At 36.1% G+C, this 27,892-nt stretch overlaps 2 protein-coding genes across 8 annotated transcripts in view; one reads left to right on the top strand and one right to left on the bottom strand.

Moving 5' to 3' along the window:
- Positions 1–27,892, top strand: part of LOC123517119 (multidrug resistance-associated protein 5-like) — a 124,062-nt gene that overhangs the window by 67,476 nt on the left and 28,694 nt on the right. For all 7 annotated transcript variants that reach the window (XM_045277035.1, XM_045277034.1, XM_045277030.1 and 4 more), the window contains 6 exons: positions 2,934–3,130; positions 4,550–4,699; positions 5,209–5,335; positions 5,457–5,605; positions 6,407–6,528; positions 7,637–7,833. In XM_045277035.1, the coding sequence (XP_045132970.1) occupies positions 2,934–3,130; positions 4,550–4,699; positions 5,209–5,335; positions 5,457–5,605; positions 6,407–6,528; positions 7,637–7,833 (942 nt within the window). The remainder of the gene's footprint in view (positions 1–2,933; positions 3,131–4,549; positions 4,700–5,208; positions 5,336–5,456; positions 5,606–6,406; positions 6,529–7,636; positions 7,834–27,892) is intronic.
- LOC123517120 lies at positions 5,427–11,012 on the bottom strand. The gene is made up of 5 exons (XM_045277037.1): positions 10,607–11,012; positions 9,750–9,964; positions 9,113–9,326; positions 7,705–8,993; positions 5,427–6,459 (listed from the first exon to the last, which is right to left on the bottom strand). Exons 1-4 carry the CDS (start codon positions 10,769–10,771, stop codon positions 8,268–8,270), a joined length of 1,320 nt encoding a protein of 439 aa, XP_045132972.1. The 5' UTR covers positions 10,772–11,012; the 3' UTR covers positions 5,427–6,459; positions 7,705–8,267.

Raw genomic sequence — 27,892 nt, 5'->3', positions numbered from 1 at the left:
AAAATGTCCTCCAAGACGTACATAAGTAAAGAAGAAAAACATGCCAAAGGTTTTAAAGCTGCCAACAAAGTCACTCTTCTCTTGGGAGGAAATGCTGAAGGCGACTTGAAACCGAAGCCAATGTTGATATACCACTCAGAAAATCCAAAAGCATTGAAGGGACTAATCAAAGATTATTTACCTGTCGTGTGGAGATCAAACAAGAAGGCCTGGCTTACTACAACCATACACCAGGACTACTTCAGCTCTTACTTGGCACCTAAACTAACTGAATACGCCTTTGTAAATAATATAGCAAATTGGTTTCTTCTCATCCTGGACAACGCTCCCAGTCATCCAAAGTGTATGGAAGATTGGGCTGAGAACATTGAAGTGGTGTTCCTTCCTCCCAACACTACTTCACTGATCCAGCCAATGGATCAAACCGTAATTAAAACCTTTAAGGTTTACTGCCAACGCTACATGATGAAGCAGTTGATTAAAGGCACAGATGGACGTCATAAACCAACTCTCATTGAATGGTGGAAATCATACAACATCAGACATGCCATTGACAACATTAGAGCCCCTTGGGAGGAGGTGGAAAGCTCTACAGTGAATGCTGCCTGGGAAAAATTGTGGCCAGTGTTGTAACAACTGTCAAGGTTTCTTGGATTCCATAACTGAAGTGAAAAAGGATATTGTCAGGCTATCCCATGAAGTCGGCTTTACTGAAGTGGATGAGGAGGATTTAGATGGCTTGTTGCAGAGTCATGCAGAGCCTCTGAGCAATGAAGAGCTTTTAGAGTTGGAGAGAGCAGCTGCTGAGAAGGAAGAGGAGGAAGAAAATGAACCAGAACCAGTTCGTGGATTAGACATCAAGACTCTGCAAAAAGCTTTCAATTTAATTGACTCTGCAATGGAATTGTTGCAAGAACAAGACCCTAACCCCAAAAGGAGTAGCAGTGTGGCTAATCAAATGGAACAGGCAATAAAAATCTACAGAGAATTATATAATGCGAAACGTAAGAAGGCGAAACAGTCCACAATCTTGTCTTTCTTCAAACATGTAGTAAGCCCATCCACTTCACCCACTGAACCTTCAACTTCATCAATTAAAGCTGAGTCATCAACTTCAAATGACAAGTTTGAAGGAAATACGTCACCTGCTTCACACTTGGCCAGTGCATCACCTACTTCATCTGCCGCATCAGCTGATCGTTCTCCCATGAGCCCTTCTTCCGAGTAGGCAGGTGAGGTCCCTACTGTCCCTTAGCCTCGGGAGGGATAAATGAAGGGCACAAATGGTCCTTTAGCCTCAGAAAGGACCTATACAGAAGATTAACATTAAAGAAGGTAAGTAAAACAGTGTTCATGTTGTTCAATTTTTTTTTTCGGTAATACACGGCTTGTCCAGTTTGTTTACTTTTTTTAATTGACTTTCATACTGAGCTGGAACGTATTCCTATCTAATACATGTTAAAACGGGTTCGGTTTACACTAATTTCGGTTTACAATAGCTTTTTGAGGAACGCATTTCTAGTGTAAACCGAGGACTTACTGTGTATATATATATATATATATATATATATATATATATATATATATATATATATATATATATATATATATAAGCAATCCCCGCTTAACGAAGGTTCACACAACGAAATTTCGCTACAACGAAGGTTTCCTTTTACTACCGCCTGCTCGTTTAACGAACACCAAACTCGCTTTAACGAAATTTTTACCCAGGTAATTTTTTCCAAGTTTGAAAGCCCCGCCGTATCACACAAGCCGACAAGCTTTTGAATACACCAGCGCCTCTCGTGGACAAAACGCACACCATTCACTCCCCTAGTTCAAAACAATAACAGCGTCAGTAGCAGCTCATCTTCCCTCACTCTACATGCCATCAAAACGCCCTGCAATGTCACCTAGCGTTGCTAAGAAGACCAGGAAGTCTCTTACTCTCGAAGTGAAGCTGGATATTATTCACAAACATGAGAGAGGCAAGAAAACTGATAGCATTGCTTCCCACCATGGCTTGACTTCATCTACTGTCTAGCATTTTCAAGTCAGCAGACTCTATTAAGAAGGCTGGTGAGATCATATCTTCCTTGCAAGCTAAAAGAACCACCTAAACATGTGACACTGCAATGGATAAAATGGAAAGCCTTGTGGAAATGTGGTACATAAGGTTCGTATACGGTACAATGATGTGCCCTTTGTTTACATTCCACAGGTTGCCAGCTAGTGTATTTTCCACTCCACTCTCCCTCCCTTCATAAATTTAAGATCATTAACATTATAAAGTTACTTACATACATACATTAGTGAACATTATAATGACTTAGCCTTAAATCAAACTGCTTAAATGTTTAACTTCATAATTTTGACTTTCATTAAACCTTTTACTGTACTATGATACACTCTCACTTTGTTTACTCTCAATGGAAGTTCAAGTCAGGGGTTAAACTTGTTATAATTGGTTTGCTTAACTAAAATTCGTTTAACGAAGGGTTTTTAGGAATGTAATCCCTTTGTTAAGCGGGGCTTGCCTATATATATATATATATATATATATATATATATATATATATATATATATATATATATATATATATATATATATTATATTATATTATTTATTTATATTATATTATATATTTATATTGTATTATATTATATATTTATATTATAATATATTTGCATATATATATATATATATATATATATATATATATATATATATATATATATATATATATATATATATATATATATATATATATATATATATATATATATATATATATATATATATATATATATATATATATATATATGCTATTAGTGAAAGTTCTTAAGATTGATTCAAGTGTAATTTAAAAAACTTCCCTAATAGTATATATTAAAGTTTTGTATGAAGATTAAGGCATTTTATACATCTACAGGGTGAACTGGTTGGTGTATGTGGAGGGGTGGGTGCTGGAAAATCTTCCCTGATAAGCTCTGCATTGGGCCATATGAGGCTCCAAAAAGGTTGTGTTGACTTACAAGGTACCTGTGCCTATGTAGGACAGCAAGCGTGGATACTCAATGCAACCCTGAGGGACAACATTCTCCTTGATGAATCATTTGATGCCAAAAGGTGAGGCTTATATTACCACTCTATTCCTATTTGAAATATAGCAAAAGAATACTTCTGCCTATAACTCTGTAGCACAGAGGGATATGGACAGAACCTTTTTTTATATTACTTGTGATTTCAGGAAGGTCTTAGGTTACTCTAAGTGAAAAAGAGGAAAATTCTGTTGACAATCATTAGCAAAATAGTATAATTTCCAAGGCAAAAAAAAAGAACATCTCTCCATGGACCTCACCTTTGAAGGGGCATCACATCTGTAATTTGTTCACTGAAAAATTAAATTAGTAAGCTGTGTATCTGAGTTTAAAAGCCAAGCACTTGTATTTATTGTTTTCAGTATGTTTTATATTGACGTCAATTGCAGTACAACATTAGTCAACATAAGGCTGATGCAATCATTAAGAATAGAGATCGGTAGCATTGCTGCTACTCAACCACCTGTCAGTGCATACTGCTTATTCAGTTAATTTTTAAAGATATGTACTTGTAATATCATTTGTCATTCAAGGAATAATGATCTTACATAACTGGGAAGAGATTATGTGTAGTGACATGATGGGTGTGGTGTCAGTGTAGTGCTACCTAACTTTGCTGGTGGCAGTATTGATCTTGCATCCATTGATACATTTTCTTTATTTTACTCTATTTCTTTGATAAACTCAAATATTTATGAGCAATATTGACATGATATATATTACTACTTTCCTGCCATTTTATGTAAGTACACAATGTTCTCGCTAGTCAATAATGGTGATCTTTTTTTTTCTTGCTTTTGACTATTTAGTTACTGTTTTGCAGAAATAGTTTAGGCTTTCTCTATAAATATTTCTTAGTTAAAATGCAATGTGGGATACTCTTCGCATGTTTGGAGGGGGTTCCACTCACACAGTTTTATTAGATAGGGTGGAATCGAAAGTTTTTCGTCTCATCAACTCCCCTCCTCTGACTGACTGTCTTCAGCCTCTTTCTCAATACCGAAATAATGCATCTCTTTCTATCTCTATCGCTACTTTCATGCTAACTGCTCTACTGATCTTGCTAACTGCATGCCTCCCCTCCTCCTGTGGTCTTGCTGCACAAGGCTTTCTTTATCCTCTCTTCCCTATTCTGTCCAACTCTAATGCAAGAGTTAACCAGTATTCTCAAACATTAATACCTTTTCTGGTAAACTCTGGAACTCCCTGCCTGCTTCTGTATTTCCATCTTCGTATGACTTGACTTCTTTTAAGAGGGAGGTCTCAAGACATTTGTCCCTGAATTTTGGTTAACTTTCTTGACTTTTGAGGGAACTGGCAACCAAGTGAGCCTTTTTTTTCTTCCATTTTTGTTGCCCTTGGCCAGTTACCCATCTTGCATAAAAAAAAAAAAAATGTATATAGACTTAATTTTAGTATATCACTTCATATTATATTTACTTTTCAGATATTATAGAGTTATTCATGCCTGTAGTCTTTCACAAGATATTGAAACAATGCCAGCTGGAGACATGACTGAAATAGGAGAACGTGGCATAAATCTTTCTGGAGGGCAGAAGCAGCGGGTTTCACTTGCCAGAGCAATATATGCAGACAGGTTTGTTTCAGATAAATATCTTAATGTTGAGGATAAAAAGTATGTCAATTTTGTGTTTTTATCTGTAATGCTAATAATCATCTTCCTGAGTTTGGTACTATTTTTGTGAAACATTCTTGCTTTAGTGCCTAATCAGAATGTGCTGCTTCCAGTACATACTTTTTCTTAGTGACAAGGAGGTGAATGGAGTGCCCATGAGAGATTTTCATGGAAGACTAGTGTAATTTCTGCCCATCAATTATGAAAACCATAATGCACTTAGAAAGTTGGAAAGTTTAGCCTCTGCAACAGTACTTCTCTCTCTGATTAAGCCATTGAATGTCATAAGCTTTCTTTGTGGATGAAGAAAGTAAGAGAAAAGATCTAAATGGGTGTATCTACTTATGCATTCCATGTTTAAGCAAATACCAAACAATGTTAAGGTGCTGATTTTGAGCCTTTTAGCTATACGTATCACATTTGATTAAATTTGAGATTGAGGTAACTTATTATAATGCCTTTTGTTCCAGAGATGTCTACCTGCTTGATGACCCTCTGAGTGCTGTTGATGCTCATGTGGGCAGCCATCTCTTCCAGTGGGTTATTAAAAGAGCTCTTCAAGGCAAAACCACAATTTTTGTAACACATCAACTTCAGGTGTGTTTGATGAACTTGATTAGCTAATTCATTTATCTATTTATTGTTTATTTTTATCATTTGTAAGTTATTATTAATAGAAGTTTTGAAATATGTCACTTTTTCTTTTAATTTTCATCAGTACCTGCCTCAGTGTGATCGTGTTCTGCTTATACAAGATGGACGTGTTGCTGGGTTTGATTTACATGCCAAGCTTCTGGAAGACAGTTCAGAATATGCTACTTTGTACAACTCACATATGGATAGTGTGGAAAAGGAAGAATATGAAAGGTAAAAACTTTGTCATTTTGGTGTAGGTATTCTGCTTATACAAATCATTTGCTGTCAGTAACAACTTTCTTGGGAGTGAAAGCATGTTTGAATTGAGGCGTTCACTATGGTCTGAAGAAACTGTCAGATTCACAAACCAACTCAGTTTTATATATAAAATTTTTACATTATTTATGTATTATTAAATCAACTGATAAATTAATTAGGAAAATTTTTAGCCACAGTCATCAAGCAGAGAGCAAGAAGTATGTGAAGACAAAGCTAAATACTTAGCACATTGTCTCAGGTCTTGGATGTATCATCACCTTGGGGACAGATTATTTTTCTTTATATAAGACCTTACTTTACATATTGAAATTATACAGATAACATACTCTTATATAAATCCTGGTACATATGAATTGTAATGAGTAAGGATAAGCTTTCTCCAAATGACTAAAAAATGAAATATTATATTGTATGGATGGTTGCTGACTGTCAAATGCTTAATAATTTTAATATACTATTTTTTTGGCAATATTTGGATGTAGTGGCTCTTGATCAGATATTTTTCAAATTTCATCAGCGCTGCCAATAAACTGATACAAGATGGAAGAGTTTTCTACATTGGTTAAGATAGAAAATTCTTATGTACTTTAGATTTTCAGGATTACTTTTATAGATATCACTATAATACTTATTAATGCAAGCTCTGTGTTACTCAGATGCCATCCGATGTGCTTGCAAATAGCCAGCTGAAACAAAGATGAAAAAAAAAATGAAGACTGCATATTTTAATTGTTTCAATTGAACTCTTTGCAGAGATGAACTCTCTCCTCCAGCTGTACGCAGGCGTCAGGATTCAACCATGTCAACTGGGAGTGAAAGAAACAGTATTCCTGATAAACTCATGGATGATATAATGCAAGAAAGTTTAGCTGAAGGTAAGTGGAGATAGATTGTCATTACACTGCTTCCTCCATATTTTCATAAACTATGTGATAAATCCTTACTAATGGAAAATTTCAGTGCTGCTATCTCTCTATATACAGAATAGAAAGCCAAACTTGCAAAAACTATAGAGTGATTTTTGAAACTTAAAAAGCAGCTAATTAGGGTTTTTTTTCAAAGATTTTTTTTACAATTGCTTTACCTCCTCAATCACTCCATTTTTTATTTATGCCACCTTTCATTATTAGAAAGGAACATGATATCAAATCATCAGGGCCTGCAACCACTAGATTCTTCATGATCTAGTCATCTGTAATCTTTTAGGGAAATTTTTAATAGCAAAAATTATTGAAACTTCAAAATTTTTATCTGGTAATTGGATATGTTCCTTGTTTAAAGAAAAATCATTGCACATATGGTATGTAAAACATTCTTTTGAGCTCATAGGAATGGTGTTTAGGTAATAACTACATTTTACTTTAAGAAAAATTAAGGCACTAAAAAAAACTTATATTTCAAATGATGTAATATATTATTTTTATCAGTATTCTTCTATATTTCATGATTCAGTCATCTGTAGTCTTGGATGAAATATATCAACTGCAAAATTTGTTTGGATTTCTTAAAAGTAAAAAAACTAGATGTAATGATTATTATATGATAATTAGGACATGTTCCTTACTGAAGTAAAACTTTCGTACATATATTTGATATTTAGAGTTCTTAGGAGTGGTGTTTAGATAATAATCATATTTTGCTTTTAAGAAAATTTAGGTACTGAAGAAACACACATTGTTGATTGATATTCACTTTTTATTTTAATCATCTTTCACTTCTCATGATTTAAGCAAGAGTAATCTTATATAAAGCTTTTAATCACAACAAATTTAGAATTTTATGTACAGGTACAAATTTCATTGTGATATACTGAATAGGTCAGCTGACAGGCAAAGCAAGACTTAGCTCATAAATAGTAATTGCTTATGTTTTGTGACCACTTCTGAATACCATGGTCATGGCTATGGGTAATAGTAACTTGGCCTCATTGGTCATGATATTGCCATTGCCTTTCTGTTCTTTAACAATCAATTTCTTTTACAGGAAAAGGTATAGGACAACTAATTTCTGAAGAGAAACAGGACAAAGGAGATATACCTTGGTCTACTTACCATTCTTACATTATTGCATGTGGTGGCTATGTGATCTGCACACTGGTGATCTCTACATTTCTTCTGAATGTTGGATCTACAGCATTCAGTTCATGGTGGTTGTCTATGTGGTTGTCAGCTGGAAGTGGGGTAAGTAGAATTGTGGTTTGTGTATTGTCATTTCTCATCTACATTGTACACTTCTATCAAAATCTGTTATGTATGTTGAGTGATGTTTAGGTTTCACGTCCACATGCCAAATTTCTAGAACACTGAACCTATAATTTTTGTTGCCTTTGATAAGTTTTTCCCTTTTACATTAAAGAAATGCTTTAGTGAGTAGTTCTGTTTCTAAGCTCCATATTAAAATAAAAGAAAAGTTTACTTCATGTAATAGAAATGACTAATAGTTAGATTAAATCTTTTAGTTAAAGGTTTATTCTTGTAGCATGAATAAAGCTAAGTTTTGAGTTAGTTGGTATTGATATTTTCTTTTCCATTAGCCCAGCCCAAAGCTGCTACTATTCAGTGTTTTGAAATTCCATAAAAACATAATCAGAAGCACCATTTGACACTCCTTTTCTTCATCCTGGAGATTTTAACATGATTTCCATTTCTTTTGTGGCAAGAGTTACATTGGTAATTTTTGCATACTTCTTGACTTTCAGTAGTAGTAGTATGATTAAAAGTGAACCTATAATAATTCCACCTGTTATGAAATAATATATTACAGGTTCCTTGTCTACAGAATTTTTACCACAGATGATATTCAGCCTTATGGTGTTATTTTTCATGTCGGAGCAGATTGTTGAATGCTCAAACAATTCATATATAACTTGTGGCTCCCTCATGGTACTATCAGTTATGATGGAATTTAATAAAATCATTGTACTACAGTTGCAAGTCACTGTGTGCAATACATTGTCCTCAATTTCCAGCTTATAATTTAATGGCATAAAGTTAGGGAGAATCAGACTTTCTTCCTCTTGTGCATAGAAATGATTTCCTGAGAAGAGAAAATATCCATGCTCTTGTGTTAAATGTAGCCAGGCTAGTCCATGTCGTTCAATGTGATAAAATGTGTTGTGGAGCATTATTATTGCATTGGCTTCATTTATAACCAAACTATACATTGCCAATGATTTAATGATATTTTGTTTAAATGTAAAGTTATGCGTGTTGAAGTCAAATGAGAGGAACTCAAGACTGTCAATACTGTTGTTTTCAATCACTGTGTCTTGGGAATCATGGAGGAGTGCACTGGTGAGAACCTTGCCAATCATATTGCTCTGTAGCACAATTTTTTTAACCTGAAAATAAAAAGAAGTCATGAAATTAGCACATCATCATCATTATCATCATCACCATCATCATCATCATCGTCATCATCATCATTATCATTATGATGATAAAAGATAAAAGTACTCACATATCTTGATGCAATGTTAATTTCACCCAATGTCTTTATTTTGCTGTTGGTTATAGCTAAAATCTCTTGGTGCTGATTCTGATCTGTCTGCAGCAAGAGACTGAATTCTCTTTCTGAGATAATGTTATCAAAGAGGATGCGTGTCAGTTTGTGAGCATGAATGATGAGAGCATCATGTAGTGGAGCAAATCCAGAGGAAGACAGCTGAAGTGTCCTAAAAAGATCCTCAAAATTAGTACATGCAATAGTTTGGTTGAGTCTATCTATATAGATGCACCACTAATTTGCTGGCTCCTATGATTTTAAAGTTTTGCTAAATGAAATATTTGTCACATCAGCTGTTACATCATGATATTACATCAACAGAATTCTGTGCCAGTGTAACAGCATGCAATGTGTGGTGCACACCTTAGTGTTTGTAATCAAAATAGTTTCATTATTACTGTAAATTTGGCAACTTAATACTGATAATTCATTCTTGCTTGGAGTTGCAAACTGTTTCAGAACATTCTGAATTTTGTAATGTGCCACCTTGCCTGTTTTGGGAGGCCTGATGCCAGAAAAAAATATTTCTTTCCATGAGGAGTTTAAGTGTAGTGCTGCTGTAATACCCATAAATAAGTTACTTTATACTTACTGAAGCTGAGTCTGATATTGTAGAAAAAAATCATATGATACATGAAGCACATCAATTTCATGTAGGTGTAGAATGTGAATGTTGGAGAGGGAGATGAGGGTGGGGCCATTGAGATGGACTGCCTGACACCAGCCAACCTGCAGCCTTGTTGTGTTGGTAGGAAGTATGAGGTGTTTGCCGCCACTACTTATCTTGAGGTCTTGAATAATGATTGTCTGACGAATGAGATCAGGATCTTGACATGCATTGCAAGATATATGTGGTTTATTTTTACTAATGGGGCATTTTAGAAGAGCAGCAATTAACATCATATTAATGTATTTATATATGTAATTCTAACTTATAACACGATTACTTTACTTGTACAGGGATTTCTTGAATGTGAGGAATAGGTTCTTGAAGAGATCGTGTTATATAAAAATTGCGTAAAGTGAACATGATTATGGAGCTAAACTGTACAATACATACCAAGTCTGGAGGATTGCATTCAGCTGACATTAAGTTGAAGGATATGAGTTGTGGGGATATCAAACAATTTCATAAAGAAATTATGTTTTGTTATTGCTTGCTTGTACAGTGTATTATTGGTGGTACACATGGGAACACCTAATGACACTTTGTTGCCGCATCACAGAACTAAACCATCTGTGGAACTCTTTTTCTTAACCATGTGTTATTCTAAATAATCTGTGTAATATGAAAAAATGACTAAGCTTTTTACCTTGTGTTATTTCAAAATCACAAATTTAAACACGCATAAATTGAGAAATCCCTGTATATTGCATATTGATCTGTAAATTCTCGGAGTTTCTTTTTATATACTATGCATCTTTATAAGTACTATTTTACTTACTTACCTCATTCTTGAAATGACAAGAGCATGTAAATGCAATTTCTTCTTCCTCAGACAAATCTTCTTTACAAAATTCAGCAGCCACATAGCTGGAGCTTTGCACAATCCATGAAGTAGTAATTAAAGTTAAAAGAATCACTTGCATTAGTGACAAATGTTTTGACCACATTTGGTTGCTGTTGTAAAAATAAAACTACATATTTTTTCTAGGAAATATTTGTCTAATATTTGAGTGTTTGGAAATTACTCTTAGTGTAAATTTGAACTGCAGTATAGAAAGGATTTCACCATTTTCAAGCTACTGCTCAATGTGAGATTGCCTGGTGTATTTAAGATATTTTCAGGAGAATTAACAAAGAGATTTTTCGTTGTTGCCAGAAGTGAGTTATTTCCTGTGGTATCTTATCTGAACCATAACATATCTGATAAGAGAGAGAGAGAGAGAGAGAGAGAGAGAGAGAGAGAGAAGTATATAGATTTTAATAGTTGTTGATTGCAGGTTGTTTTTAATAATGTAACTGGAATTAAGATAATAGACAGGCAGCTAGTGTTCTATTTAAAGAGGTTAGTTTAGCATGAGGAAAGTGGTCAAGACATAAGTGTACTGCAGCTTAAAAGAATTGCTGAGGAAGGATTTAGTCCCCGTTAGTAACTAATGTTCCTCCTCTATCTTACAGTTATTCTTGTAAAGCTGCAACCCCTTCAAGTAGGACTAATTTATGAGGAGTTGCTTTAGTGACATAATTTTGGAACTAAAGAAATTGTTATGAATGTGGACATACTGCTGTGTTGGGATCAGTCACAACAGTTTTATAGTTCAGTATGTAGTGAGAAGAATGTTTACAGATATTTTGAGTTTGTTGTAATAGATATGCATGGTGTTGTAAGGGCAACAAGCAAATTATATAAATCTGTCAGGTCACACACAATGCACAGATATAAGGAAAAGTTGAATAAAAGTAGATATGGAGACAGGTCACTATGAGCCCCACTCAAACCCTATAATACACACACACACACACACACACACACACACACACTTATTGTACCAATAAGACAACATAGAGAAGTTGGAAAGCAGGACTGGTTTAACGATAGATGTGAAAAGGCTAGAACAAGAAAAGAGGATGCATGGAAGAGGTGGAGAAGGAAAAGACGGATTAAGCAGTGGGAAAGTTACAAAAGAGCAAGAAATGAATATGTGTTGATTAGAAGAGAAGAAAGGAAGAAACAAGAAAAGGATATAATTGATAAATGTAAAGACCAACCAAGGCTTTTTTACAGACATGTGAACAACAACATCAAAAATAGAGAAAGTATTGAAAGTTTAGAAGTAAATGGAGTATACAGTGAAGATCCCAGGAAATGGCAGAGGCTATGAATGGATGCTTTGGAAGGTATTCACAAAGGAGACTGCTTTTGACAAACCACTGGTAATGGAACAGAAAGGGATTATGAAGGAGTTTCAAGTAACTGTGGAGGAGATCAAGAACATGATGGGGAGTTTAGAAGTGAGAAAAGCTGTGGGACCTGATGGGGTATCAGGATGGATTTTAAGAGAATGCAGGAGCAATTGGCAGAAAAAGTTTGTGAAGTAATTGATGCCTCATTAAGGGAAGGTGTAGTGCCCCAAGACTGGAAAAGAGCTAACATTGTCCCAATCTATAAATCAGGTAACAAAGAGACCCATTGAACTATAGACCAGTGTCACTTACAAGTGTGGTAGCTAAGATGTGTGAGAGGGTGGTGAAGACTAGATGGACAGACTTCTTGGAGAAAAATGACATACTTTGTGAGTGTCAATTTGGTTTTAGGAAAGAGGCGTTCATGCACGACAAACCTGATATGTTACTATTCGAGGGTGATAGATGTAATACAGGAAAGAGATGGTTGGGCTGATGGAATATATCTGGATTTAAAAAAGGCCTTTGATAAGGTACCACACCAGAGACTGATCTGGAAACTTGAAATGGTAGGAGGAGTGCATGGCAGTTTACTAAAATGGATGGAAGACTTTTGGTAGGAAGAGAAATGAGAACAATAATTAAGGACAGACCATCAGAATGGGGATTGGTGGAGAGTGGAGTTCCACAGGGATCAGTGTTGGCACCAGTAATGTTCGCAGTCTACATAAATGACATGGTGGATGGGGTGTCCAGTTATGTGAGCCTATTTGCAGGCGATGCAAAATTGTTAAGAAAAGTGAGATGTGACAAAGATTGCGAACTACTCCAGGAAGACTTGGACAGAATATGGAAATGGAGCTGTACATGGCAAATGGAGTTCAACACGACAAAATGCAAGAAAATAGAGTTTGGCAAGAGTGAAAGAAGAATCAGGAGTATGTACAAGATAGGAAATGAAGACATAAAACCAGTCATGAAGAAAAAGACCTTGGGGTGACAATTACCAATGACCTATCGCCAGAGAGACATATAAACAAAATAATTGGAGAAGTATTGAACTTATTGAGGAACATAAGAGTGGCGTTCGTATATCTAGATGAAGAAATGATGAAGAAAATAATTACTGCAATGATAAGACCGAGGCTTGAATATGCAACAATACAGTGGGCTCGAACTTAAAGAAACACATAAGGAAACTAGAGAAAGTACAGAGGGCTGCAACAAAATGGTGCCTGACTTAAGAGATTTGACTTATGAAGACAGACTGAAAAGAATGCAACTTCCAACCCTGGAAAACAGAAGAAAGGGAGACCTGATAGCAATATACAGAGTGATGATTGGCATGGAAAAATGGATAGGGAAGATCTGTGTATGTGGAATGGAAGAATGTCGAGAGGGCATGGGAAAAAACTAAAAATGGCCACTTATAGGAGAGATGTGAAAAAATATAGCTTCCCTCATAGAAGGGTGGAAGCATGGAATAGTTTAGACGTGGAAGTGGTCAACGCAAGGAATATTCATGATTTTAAGAAAAAGCTGGACATTAATAGATATGGAGCGGGACAACACGAGCATAGCTCTTTTCCGTATGTTACAATTAGGTAAATACAATTAGGTAAATACACACACACACACACACACACACACACACACACACACACACACACACACACACACACACACACACACACACACACACATATCTGGGAGGTTGCTAAATGAATGTAAGGATCAATTGTTGAACCCCGTATTTGATATTGTGGAAACCTCCAGAACATGATTAGTCGAAGAGTGGAAAAGAGCTGACATTGTGCCTATATATAAGAATGGTAGTAGAATGGAACCGCTAAATTATAGACCAGTATCGTTGACTAGTATATTGTGCAAAGTATGTGAAGAAGTAATTAAAGCTAAATGGAGTGAGTATCTAGAAAGTGAAAACATTCTGAGTGAAAGGCAGTTTGGTTTCAGAAAAGGAAGATCGTGTATCAATTTATTATGTTTTTATTCAAGAGTGACTGGCATACTACAACATAGAGAGGGATGGGTGGATGCTATCTACCTGGACTTGAGAAAGGCCTTTGATAAAGTACCACACAATAGACTGATGTGGAAACTAAAGATGACTGGAGGAGTAAATGATAAACTAGCAAAATGGATGGAAAATTACTTAATGGGAAGAGAAATGAGAACAGTGGTGAGAGGAAGGAAGTCCGAGTGGAAAAAAGTAACCAGTGGAGTTCCACAAGGGTCATTGCTGGGTCCCATCATGTTTTTGATTTATATTAATGATATGCCAGTAGGAATTGATAGTTATATGAATATGTTTGCGGACGATAATAAAATTATGAGGAGAGTAAAGAATGTGGAAGATTGTAACAAGTTACAGGAAGATCTTGATAAAATATATGAGTGGAGTAAGGAGTGGCAGATGGAATTTAATATAGACAAGACCCATGTTATGAAAATGGGAAGAAGTAGATACAGACCAAACAGGGATTACAGGCTGGGTGATGAGAAAATTCAAGAGACCAATGAGGAGAAAGACTTAGGAGTAACCGTGCAAAACACTTTGTCACCGGAGAAACACATTAACAAGATTTTTTGGAAAACATACAACTTGCTTCAAAATATTGGCCTTGCATTCCACTACCTAGATGAAGGAATGATGAAGAAGATATTATTTACCTTAATAAGACCCCAGCTAGAATATGCAGCATGTGTCTGGTCACCGCATATGAAGAAAAATGTGAAAAAGGTAGAAAGGGTACAAAGGCTGGCAACAAGGATGGTACCAGGACTCAGGGAGTTAGACTATGAGGAAAGACTGAGGAAGCTGGGGCTGACCACATTAGAAGAGAGAAGAACAAGAGGAGACATGATAACTATGTATAAATTGGTGAACAAGATTAACATACTGGATAGAGAGTTGATAAAGGTGACCACAAGTAGTCATCTCCGAGGACATGGAAAAAAGCTAATAAAGGACATCTGTCTAAATGACGTGAGAAAATACAGTTTCCCGCATCGTAGCATTGATAAGTGGAATAAACTGAGCAGTCATGTCGTTGATGCGGTGTGTGTCAATCAGATGAAAGAGAGATATGACAGGAATGGACAAGAAGACAGGACACAGAGCTTAGCTTGGGCCCTGTAATACACAAATAGGTAAATACAAATAGGTAAATACACACACACACACACACACACACACACACACACACACACACACACACACACACACACACACACACACACACACACACACACACACACACACACAGAAGAGAGAAGAACAAGAGGAGATGATAACTATGTATAAATTGGTAAACAAGATTGACATACTGGATAGAGAGTTGATAAAGGTGAGCAAGTAATTATCTCGAGGACATGGAAAAAGCTAATAAAGGACATCTGTCTAAATGACGTGAGAAAATAGTTTGCATTGTAGCATTGATAAGTGGAATAAACTGAGCAGTCATGTCGTTGGGTGTGTGTCAATCAGATGAAAGAGAGATATGACAGGAATGGACAAGGAGACAGGACACAGAGAGCTTAGCTCGGGCCCTGTAATACACAAATAGGTACACACACACACACACACACACACACACACACACACACACACACACACACACACACACACACACACACAGACACACACAGTGGTCAAGACAAGGTCAAGGTGGACGGGCGGAAGAGATCAGCTGATCTCAATACCAGAGGTTGTGTGTTTACAGAGGCATGGGCAAATGTGTGACTTGTGTGGCAATAGTCTCCAGAAACTACATTGAAAGGCACCATGAGTAGGAAAGAACTTACACCCATAAGCAGGTGTGAGAATAGGGAAGGAGTACAAGAAAAGGATGATGACGATGATGAGGAAGAGGCTAGATTCGGAGGATTTGATGAGACAAGTACATGGTATAAAGTCTAATAGGTTGATGAAGAAGTTCATAGAATGTTCATAGTGAATAATGTATCCTATGGGAAAAAGGCTAATAGGTCGATCAGCCCTCTGCTAAATCTAACTTTCAGCCCTATTTTTCCTGTTTTTCTGGGAAAAAAATGGGGTTAAACATGGAATACATTGCACACATAAAGAAAATGGTAATAAAGGGTAACTTTGAATGGGCCTGGATTTTTATGATGATGGCGGCATGCAGTGAGGTAAAAACTTCTGGCAGAGTTCATTATGTCTCATTTCGATAATGAAACTCCCTCGGCCTCCTTGCGGTTTATCCAGTGAGCTAGGTAACGTTCCATTGTTATTAGTTCTTGGTCAAAGTCACGCAGTCTACAGTCTAAATTTGAAGTGCCATTTGCCTTTAGTGCTTTCTTAATGTCATCCTTTTGTGACACAGATCTAAGACTTCATTTAACCCCAATGAATGTCCAATTGTTGTGACCTTCACCTTTCTTTCGCCTATTATCTCCTTTTTCACTGTTAAGGGATCGCTTTATGATTCGTTCATAGTGAACGTGTGATTATAACAAAAATTTTGGACTGAATATTTTCGGTCACTCGTTCATTGTGAGAATCGTTCATTGTGAACACGCTTATAGCGGGACCGAGGTGTACTGCCCTCCATAGGCGAGTTTCAACTTTGGAGAAAAAATTAGACAACTGGATAAGAGAAAGTATGAGGAGTAAAGAGAACGATGAACAGGAGAAAGAGTTTCTGAACTTGAAAGAAAGGATAAAAAAAGTGGAGGAAAGTGAAACTAGGTTAAGAGTAGAGAATGTGGAACTGAGAAAAGAACTAGCCAAATATAAGAAACAGATGGATGAAGGACTCGGTAAAGTAGAGAAACAAAAAGAGGACCTGAAAGATCTAGTTAGCAAAGAAGAGGAAAGAGTACATGACATGATTAAAAAAGAAGTACAGGCATGGAGAGTACAAGATAAGAAAGACAAGGATAACTTACAGGAGGTGATTCAAGAACAACTAAAAGAAAGAGACAAGAACATGGCAAACAAAATGATTGGAGTCCTTAAGGAAAAGGAAAACCTAGTAAAGGAAATTGCAGAAAAAAAAGAGTGTAATTATCTTTGGACTAAAAGAAAAAAATGTAAAATATAGACCAAGAAGGGAAAAAGAGGAAATGAAGTCAGTTAAAGACCTACTAAAAAATCTAAATGATGAAGATAGGCAGAACCTAGAGGAGAAAGTGGAGGAAATTCACAGAATGGGACCTCATCAAGATGGAACAACAAGACCAGTTAAGATACTACTAAAATCACAAGCAGCAACAGAAGAGATATTATATAGAACAACAAAACTCAGAGAAACAGAAGGCTGCAAGGATATATATATATATATATATATATATAATATAATATATATATATATATATATATATATATATATATATATATATATAAATATATATATATATATATATATATATATATATATATATATATATATATATATATATATATATAATAAGAAAAATAAGAATGAGGAAGAAAGGAAGAGATACAATGAATTGGCATTAGCAGTAAGGGAAAAAAAATAATGAAAGGTCAGAAGAGGAAAAAAAGGCATTTTTTTGGAGAATTCTAGGAGACAAGATAAGAAAATGGTATATAAGAGAGAAGGAAGAGGCAACAGTGGAGCAAGTGGAACTAAAAGTGATAAGGGCAAGAAACTAAAAATGATGAATACGAACATAGATGGGGTTCTATCAAGTAAATTAGAACTAAAAGATTACATAAGGAAAGAAAACTGGATATTTTATGCCTGGCTGAAACAAAACTAAATGAGACAATCAGAATAGGCATAGATAATAGATATAATGTATGGAGGAAAGACAGAGGGGATAAAGGAGGAGGAGGAGTCATGATAATGACAAGGAAAGAGATGGTGGTAAACCATGTTTAATATGGGGAAGGAAAAGCAAAAGTACTGTATATTAAGATGCATATTAATAAAAAAGACTTAACAATCATTGTAACATATGTGCCACCAAAAATAAATGCATGGACCATCCAAGAATATAAAGACATGATAGATGACACTATAAGAAGTCTAACGAGAGTCATTAAAGAAAGGAGAAAAGTGTTATTAGTAGGAGACTCCAACTGTAAAGAAGTGGACTGGGAAAATTATGAAAGTGGTATGGGGGAAGAAACTTGGGGAGAAAGATTCCTAAACCTAATGATAGATAATATGATGGATCAAAAAGTCAAGGAAAACACAAGATTCAGAGGAAACGATGAGCTGGCGAGATTGGACCTGGTTTTTACAAGGGATATACAAATGAATGATGATATAAGATATGTGTCCATTGGGAAAGAGTGATCATGTAATAGTAGAAATGGATATAGAAGAGGGAAAGGAAGATAGAGATGAATCATATAAAGAAGACCAATTAAATTACAGAAAGGCTGATATCGAGAATCTCAAGAACTATTTCAAATATGCTAACTGGGAGGAGATGGAAAACTCTGAAGGGGTGCAAGAGAAATATAACTTATTTTTGGAAATATACAAAACAGGAGTCAGGGAATATGTCCTGAAATATAGACCTAAGGAAGAAGGAAAGAAAGATTGGTTTAACAAAAAGTGTGCTAGGGCAAAGGAGAAAAGAGGTGGAGCATGGAAAAGGTAGAGAAGAAATAGAAATGCAGTAAATAAAGTAAACTTCAAGATAGCAAGAAATGAATATGTTAAAGTGAGGAAAGAAGAGGAGAAGAACTATGAAAAGGACATAGTCAAAATATGCAAGGAGCAACCAAAATTGTTTTACACATTCATAAATGGAAAAATAAGGCAAAAAGAAACAATAGAAAAATTAAAAGGAGAGAACGGGATGGTGGAAGACCCAAAAAGTATGGCAGAACTGTTAAATTGTAAATTTCAGGAAGTCTTTACTAAGAAATCCAAATTTGAAAGGTCACAGGGTAATAGAGAGATTGTTTAAATGAAAGAGATTAAAGTAACCAAGCTTGAAATAAAAGAGTTGATGAAGGAACTGGATGAAGAGAAGGCAATGGGACCAGATGAAGTCTCAGGCAGAATACTGAAATAATGTAGGGAAGAACTAGCAAGTTCTATATACAACATCATAAAATGCTCAACAGAAAATGGAACAGTACCAATAGAATGGAAAAGAGCTGAGATGGTTCCCATATATAAGAGAGGAAGGCAGGAAGAACCTTCAAATTACAGACCGATATCACTAACTAGTGTAATATGCAAGATGTGTGAAAGAGTAATAAAGAAACAAAGGATCGAGTTCCTTGAGACAACAAATTATAATCAAATAGCCAATTTGGTTTTAGAAAAGGTCAGTCATGTGTAACAAATTTACTGAGTTTCTACTCTAGACTAGTTGACAGGGTATAAGAGAGAGAGGGATGGGTTGATTGTATATACTTGGATTTAAAAAAGGCATTTGATGAAGTGCCACATGCAAGGTTACTGTGGAAGTTAGAGAAGGGTGGTTTAAAAGGAAGCACATTGAGATGGATGGAAAATTATTTGAGGGGGAGAGAAATAAGGGCGGTAGTCAAAGAATATGAAGTCCAAGTGGAGAGCAGTAGAAAGCGGAGTGCTGCAGGGGTCAGTATTGGCACCAATACTTTTTCTCATTTATATAAACGACATGCCAGAAGGAGTGAACAGCTTCATAAATCTGTTTGTGGACGATGCAAAACTGTGCAGAGTTATAAAGCAAAAAGAGGATTGTGAAATACTGCAAGAAGACCTAAATAAGATCTGGGAATGGAGTAAAAAGTGGGAGATGGAATTCAATGTGGACAAAAGCCATGTCATGGAAATGGGAAAGAGTGAAAGACGACCAGTGGGAATCTATAAGATGGGAGATGAGTAGAACTGGAGAAAGTAAAAAGGAAAAGGATTTGGGAGTGACGATGGAAGAAAATAATCAACCGCAAGCCATATTGATAGAATTTTCAGAGACATATAATTTGCTAAGGAATATTGGAATAGCATTTCACTACATGGACAAAGAAATGATGAAGAAATTGATAAGTACTATAATAAGACCCAGATTGGAATATGCAGGAGTAGTGTGGACCCCTCAAAAAGAAACACATAAGGAAGCTGGAGAGACTACAAAAATGGCTACAAGAATGGTTTCAGAATTTGAAGGGATGACATATGAGGAGAGACTAAAGGCTATGGATCTTCCAACATTGGAACAGAGAAGGAGAGAGGGATCTGATACAAGTTTATAAATTGATCAACGAAATGGACCAAGTGGACAATGAGTATCTGATCCTGAGAGAAGAATATGCCAGTCGAAGCACAAGATCGCATAGTAAGAAGTTGAGGAAGGGAATATGTCTAAGAGATATTGAAAAGTATAGTTTCCCGCAAAGATGTGTTGAGACGTGGAACAGTTTGAATTAAGAAGTAGTGACTGCAATGAGTGTACACAGTTTTAAAGAAAGATTGGATAAGTGTAGATATGGAGACGGGGCCACATGAGCATAAAGCCCAGGCCCTGTAAAACTACAACTAGGTAAATACACACACACACACAGACACACTGTAAAGAAGTGGACTGGGAAAATTAAGAAAGTGGTATGGGGGAAGAAGCCTGGGGAGAAAGATTCCTGAACTTAATGATAGATAATATGATGGACCAAAGAGTAAAGAAAAACACAAAATTCAGAGGAAACAACGAGCTGGCGAGATTGGACCTGGTTTTTTACAAGGAGTATACAAATGAAAGATGATATAAGATATAAGTGCCCATTAGGAGAGAGTGACCATGTAATATTAGAAATGGATATAGAAGAGGGAAAAGATGATAGAGACGAGTCATACAAAGAAGACCGACTAAATTACAGAAAGGCTGATATTGAGAATCTCAAGAACTATTTCAAATACATTAACTGGGAGGAGATGGAAAACTCAGAGAGGCTGCAAGAGAAATATAACTTATTTTTTGAAAAATACAAAACAGGAGTCAGGGAATATGTCCCGAAATATAAACCTAAAGAAGAAGGAAAGAAAGATTGGTTTAATGCAAGGTGTGCCAGGGCAAAGGAGAAAAGGGATGGAGTATGGAATAGGTGGAGGAGAAATAGAAATGCAGTAAATAAGGAAAACTTCAAGACAGCAAGAAATAACATAACATATAACATAACATAAATAATAGGATAACAAAAGAAGGGATCTAGGTTATCCTGTATCAGTGCAAGCGATGATCATTATAAAGATACACTTAAAGTACACAATACATTATATACTAATTCTAAAATTTGGATTAACAGGGAAGTCCTGCAGCGAAATCTACAATTTGTGGTATACATGGGGATCATGTCTTGTTTAAAATAGTAAATTTCTTATAAAACTATCATGAGGCTATACATAATTATAAATCTAATAAATTTAAGTGATCTAATCTGAAACATTGTCAAACTAGTGATTTACAACCCTCTCTGGAATGCATTCCAGAAGAAATATGACTAAAGAAATAATATCTAACCTGAGCCTTGCTTTCTAATGATGATTTCTAGTCCTACTTCCCTCCTCTAAGGTAAAGAAAGATCTCACATCTATGTAGTTTGTATCTGAGAACATTTTAAATAACTCTATCATATCATATATACATCTCCTCTCAAATGAAAACATGTTTAATGCCTTTAATCTATATACTCCAGGGAAAGCTTGTATCATCCTAGTTGCTCTTCTCTGAAGAACATGTTGATATGATAGTTGGGTGAAGGTGTATGCAATACTCTAAATGGGGAACATAGGAATTATATAAAGACCACTTCCTTAATAACTAACATTTCTATTTATAAAAAGGATTTGCCCTAGCTTCTAAACATTGCTTTGAAAATTTCATAGTCCTGTCTATCACTATAAATCCTCTACTGAGAACATATCTCATAGTTAAAGTTTGTGTTGTCTTTACCTAAATGCATAAGGACACTTTTAGAATTAAAAATAGTCTGATGATCAGTGAGGTCTCGGAGAATTGTCCTTAGACTGAATGATCTTAGTATCATCTGAAAGATACTTTGCTACTAATTCCTATATCTAAAGTTAATGTACAAAGAAAAGAAGAGGTCCTAGATGATGGGGAAAATCCTTATAGACATTGAAATACTACTCTCTGTTTCCTATCAGAAAGATTCACTAAAATCAAAAATATATGAGTCTCAATTTGAAAGTATGGGATTATCAAAGCCTTGAAAATCTAGATATATAACATCTATGCTATTTCCATCATCTAATCCTTGGAAATATTCTAAGATATGAGAAAGAAGACAGGATGATCTAAAGATGTTGGGATCTCTAAAAAAAAAAATGAAAAAAAAGAGTAAAAAAGAGAAACAGAAGAATGAATATGTTAAAGTGAGGAAGAAAGAGGAGAGGAACTATGAAAAGGACACTGTCAAAAAATGTAAGGAGCATTCAAAATTGTTCTACAGATTCATCAATGGGAAAATGAGGCAAAAAGAAACGATAGAAAGGTTAAAGGAGAGAATGGGATGGTGGAAGACCCAAAAAGTATGGCAGAACTGTTAAATAGTAGATTTCAGGAGGTCTTTACTAAGGAATCCAAATTTGAAAGACCACAGGGTAATAGAGAGACTGTCTATATGAAAGAGATTAAAGTAACCAAGCTTGAAATAAAAGAGTTAATGAAGGCATTGGATGAAGAGAAGGCAATGGGACTAGATTAAGTCTCAGGCAGAATACTGAAAGAATGTGGGGAAGAACTAGCAAGTCCTATATACAACATCATAAAATGCTCAATAGAAAATGGATCAGTACCAGTAGAATGGAAAAGAGCTGAGGTGGTTCCCATATGTAAGAGTGGAAGGAAGGAAGAACCTTTAAATTACAGACCGGTATCACTAACTAGTGTAATATGTAAGATGTGTGAAAGAGTAATAAAGAAACAATGGATCAAGTTCCTTGAAGACAACAAATTATTATCAAATAGCCAATTTGGTTTTAGAAAAGGGCGGTCGTGTGTAACAAATTTACTGAGTTTCTACTCTAGAATAGTTGATAGAGTACAAGAGAGAGAGAGGGATGGGTTGAATGTATTTATTTGGATTTAAAAAAGGCATTTGATAAAGTGTCACATGCATGGTTACTGTGGAAGTTAGAGGAGAAGGGTGGCTTAAAAGGAAGCACATTGAGATGGATGGAAAATTATTTGAGGGGGAGAGAAATAAGGATGGTAGTTAAAGATATGAAGTCTAAGTGGAGAGCAGTAGAAAGTGGAGTGCTACAGGGGTCAATATTGGCACCAATACTTTTTCTCATATATATAAATGACATGCCAGAAGGAGTGAATAGGTACATAAATCTGTTTGTGGATGATGCAAAGCTGTGCAGAGTTATAAAGCAAAAAGAGGATTGTGAAATACTGCAGGAAGACCTAAATAAGATATGGCAATGGAGTAAAAAATGGGAGATGGAATTTAATGTGGACAAAAGCCATGTCATGGAAATGGGAAAGAGTGAAAGACAACCAGTGGGAATCTATAAGATGGGAGATGGAGTAGAACTGGAGAAAGTAAAAAAAGAAAAGAATTTGGGAGTGACGATGGAAGAAAATAATCAACCGGCAAGCCATATAGATAGAATTTTCAGAGAGACATATAATTTGCTAAGGAATATTGGAATAGCATTTCACTACATGGACAAAGAAATGATGAAGAAATTGATAAGTACTATAATAAGACCCAGATTGGACCCCCGTAAAAAGAAAACATAAGGAAGCTGGAGAGACTACAAAAAATGGCTACAAGAATGGTTCCAGAATTTGAAGGGATGACATATGAGGAGAGAGTAAAGGCAATTGATCTACCAACCCTGAAACAGAGAAGGGAGAGAGAGGATCTGATACAAGTTTATAAACTGATCAACGGAATGGAACAAGTAGATAAAGAGAAACTGATCCTGAGAGAAGAATATGACATTTGAAGCACAAGATTGCATAGTAAAAAGCTGAGGAAGGGAAGATGTCTGAGAGATGTTAAGAAATATAGTTTCCCGCAAAGATGTGTTGAGACGTGGAACAGTTTGAGTGAAGAAGTGGTGTCAGCAACGAGTGTGTATAGTTTTAAAGAAAAATTGGATAAGTGTAGATATGGAGACGGGCCACGAGCGTAAAGCCCAGGCCCTGTAAAACTACAACTAGGTAAATACACACACACACACACACACACACACACACACACACACACACACACACACACACACACACACACACACACGAAAAGTACAGCAAGAAAGGACTAAAGAAACTTACATATGAGCGAAATGTAATGTATTCCAACATAAATGGAGTGATATCGGGGATTTTAGAACTCAACGATTACTTGAGGGACAAGAACCCAGATATTGTGGGTCTTACTGAAACAAAACTGAGAGAGGAGAAGACCTGATGATGGTTGGAGAAGGAAATATAACGTTTGGAAAAGAAATAGAGTAGGTAAGATGGGAGGAGGAGTGATGTTGCTGGTTAAAAAAGATATAAAGGTGGATCAAGTGAAAAAAGGTATGGGAAAGGCAGAAGTGCTAAAGATCAGAGCAGAAACTAATGAAGGAAAAAAGAGGCACTACATAGTGGTGTACGTACCACCTAAGACAAATGCATGGTCAGTACAGGAATATGAAGAAATGATAAGTGATACAGGAACATGTCTGGAAGAAATGTTGGGTGGCTGTGAACGAACTATAATGATGGGAGATTTTAATTGTAAAGAGGTGTGTTGGGAGGACTGGTCAATGGAAGGATCAGAGACAACATGGGGAAATACACTATTGACACTGGCAATGGAAAATGTGTTAACTCAGTGGGTCAAAGAAGATACTAGGTTTGGAGGAGAGGGAGCATCGTCAAGACTGGACTTGGTCTTTAGTACAGAGCCAATGGTCATTGAGGAGATGAGGGTGGAGTGCCCTTTAGCAAAGAGTGATCATGCAGTTTTGGAGTTCAAGGTGATAGATGAAGAGAAATCTAGAAGAAATGAAGAATATAAAGTGGGAAGATGGAATTATGCCAAGACAGATTTTGGAAACCTAAAGAAATTCTTTCAAGAGACAAATTGGATGAAATTCAAGAGTGCTAAGGAGCAAATGAAAAGTGGAAGGAATTTATAAAATATACAAAGAAGGTGAGAAAAATTTGTACCAATAAGACAACATAGAGAAGTTGGAAAGCAGGACTGGTTTAACGATAGATGTGAAAAGGCTAGAACAAGAAAAGAGGATGCATGGAAGAGGTGGAGAAGGAAAAGACGGATTAAGCAGTGGGAAAGTTACAAAAGAGCAAGAAATGAATATGTGTTGATTAGAAGAGAAGAAAGAAAGAAACAAGAAAAGGATATAATTGATAAATGTAAAGACCAACCAAGGCTTTTTACAGACATGTGAACAACAACATCAAAAATAGAGAAAGTATTGAAAGTTTAGAAGTAAATGGAGTATGCAGTGAAGATCCCAGGAAATGGCAGAGGCTATGAATGGATGCTTTCGGAAGGTATTCACAAAGGAGACTGCTTTTGACAAACCACTGGTAATGGAACAGAAAGGGATTATGAAGGAGTTTCAAGTAACTGTGGAGGAGATCAAGAACATGATGGGGAGTTTAGAAGTGAGAAAAGCTGTGGGACCTGATGGGGTATCAGGATGGATTTTAAGAGAATGCAGGAGCAACTGGCAGAAAAAGTTTGTGAAGTAATTGATGCCTCATTAAGGGAAGGTGTAGTGCCCCAAGACTGGAAAAGAGCTAACATTGTCCCAATCTATAAATCAGGTAACAAGAGAGACCCATTGAACTATAGACCAGTGTCACTTACAAGTGTGGTAGCTAAGATGTGTGAGAGGGTGGTGAAGACTAGATGGACAGACTTCTTGGAGAAAAATGACATACTTTGTGAGTGTCAATTTGGTTTTAGAAAAGGGCGTTCATGCACGACAAACCTGATATGTTACTATTCGAGGGTGATAGATGTAATACAGGAAAGAGATGGTTGGGCTGATGGAATATATCTGGATTTAAAAAAGGCCTTTGATAAGGTACCACACCAGAGACTGATCTGGAAACTTGAAATGGTAGGAGGAGTGCATGGCAGTTTACTAAAATGGATGGAAGACTTTTGGTAGGAAGAGAAATGAGAACAATAATTAAGGACAGACCATCAGAATGGGGATTGGTGGAGAGTGGAGTTCCACAGGGATCAGTGTTGGCACCAGTAATGTTCGCAGTCTACATAAATGACATGGTGGATGGGGTGTCCAGTTATGTGAGCCTATTTGCAGACGATGCAAAATTGTTAAGAAAAGTGAGATGTGACAAAGATTGCGAACTACTCCAGGAAGACTTGGACAGAATATGGAAATGGAGCTGTACATGGCAAATGGAGTTCAACACGACAAAATGCAAGAAAATAGAGTTTGGCAAGAGTGAAAGAAGAATCAGGAGTATGTACAAGATAGGAAATGAAGACATAAAACCAGTCATGAAGAAAAAGACCTTGGGGTGACAATTACCAATGACCTATCGCCAGAGAGACATATAAACAAAATAATTGGAGAAGTATTGAACTTATTGAGGAACATAAGAGTGGCGTTCGTATATCTAGATGAAGAAATGATGAAGAAAATAATTACTGCAATGATAAGACCGAGGCTTGAATATGCAACAATACAGTGGGCTCGAACTTAAAGAAACACATAAGGAAACTAGAGAAAGTACAGAGGGCTGCAACAAAATGGTGCCTGACTTAAGAGATTTGACTTATGAAGACAGACTGAAAAGAATGCAACTTCCAACCCTGGAAAACAGAAGAGAAAGGGAGACCTGATAGCAATATACAGAGTGATGATTGGCATGGAAAAATGGATAGGGAAGATCTGTGTATGTGGAATGGAAGAATGTCGAGAGGGCATGGGAAAAACTAAAATGGCCACTTATAGGAGAGATGTGAAAAATATAGCTTCCCTCATAGAAGGGTGGAAGCATGGAATAGTTTAGACGTGGAAGTGGTCAACGCAAGGAATATTCATGATTTTAAGAAAAGCTGGACATTAATAGATATGGAGACGGGACAACACGAGCATAGCTCTTTTCCGTATGTTACAATTAGGTAAATACAATTAGGTAAATACACACACACACACACACACACACACACAGCTGAAGACAGCTTGTCTCAACTGAGGACGAGGAAAAGGAAATACCTAAAGTGTTACAGGGCCCAGGTATCTCTAAGTGTAATTAGTGTCCTGTCGGTGTTCTGTTCTGAAAATGAAAATAGTCCATTTTCAAATGAAAATGGAAAATAGTCCCTAACTGGAGAGTGTCAGCAATGTTTTTGTTTTGGGTGAAACAGCTGGCGGTAACATGATGTCGACACACAGGACAGGAGATTTTGAGGTTTGTGACCACTCCAAGTGGATTAAGCAAATTGGACATGGATGCAAGAATTCAGGCACTGAAAGTAAGTTTGTCAATATTAGATCTATAGAAGAGAAGATAGAGTTATAGCGGAGAATGATACCTTCAAAAAAGAAATCTACATGCTAACGAAAGAGAACAAGGAATTACTGAAAGAGAAAGTGGAAATGGAAAAAGAAAATCAGCATCTAAGGAAACAATGTGTCGAAATGAAGGCTAAACTACTTGAAATGGAAAAGAAAATATCTGAAGGTGACTTAGGGAAGGAGGAGTGCCTCAACCTAATTGATGCTAGAATGAAGGAAGTAAAACATGAAAACAAAGAAGTACAGAAGTCCTTCAAAGAAATAATGAAAAAGCAAGAAGAAAAAAGTAAAGTGATTACACAGAGTGAAATGGTTAAGGCTTTGAAGGAAAATGAGTATGTGGTGAGAGATATTGCTGAAAAGAAGAAAATGCTTGATCATAACAGG

Source organism: Portunus trituberculatus, chromosome 41, assembly GCF_017591435.1.
Source record: "Portunus trituberculatus isolate SZX2019 chromosome 41, ASM1759143v1, whole genome shotgun sequence".
Taxonomy (NCBI): domain Eukaryota; kingdom Metazoa; phylum Arthropoda; class Malacostraca; order Decapoda; family Portunidae; genus Portunus; species Portunus trituberculatus.
This window is presented reverse-complemented; position numbering and strand designations above follow the sequence as displayed.

Excerpts from the sequence above, each read along its gene's own strand:
- LOC123517120 (XM_045277037.1), bottom strand. The coding sequence starts at position 10,771 with ATGTGGTCAAAACATTTGTCACTAATGCAAGTGATTCTTTTAACTTTA. Across the intron at positions 9,327-9,749 it reads CAATATCAGACTCAGCTTCA|GACACTTCAGCTGTCTTCCT; the intron begins GTAAGTATAAAG and ends GGATCTTTTTAG. Across the intron at positions 8,994-9,112 it reads TTAACATTGCATCAAGATAT|GTTAAAAAAATTGTGCTACA; the intron begins GTGAGTACTTTT and ends TTTTATTTTCAG.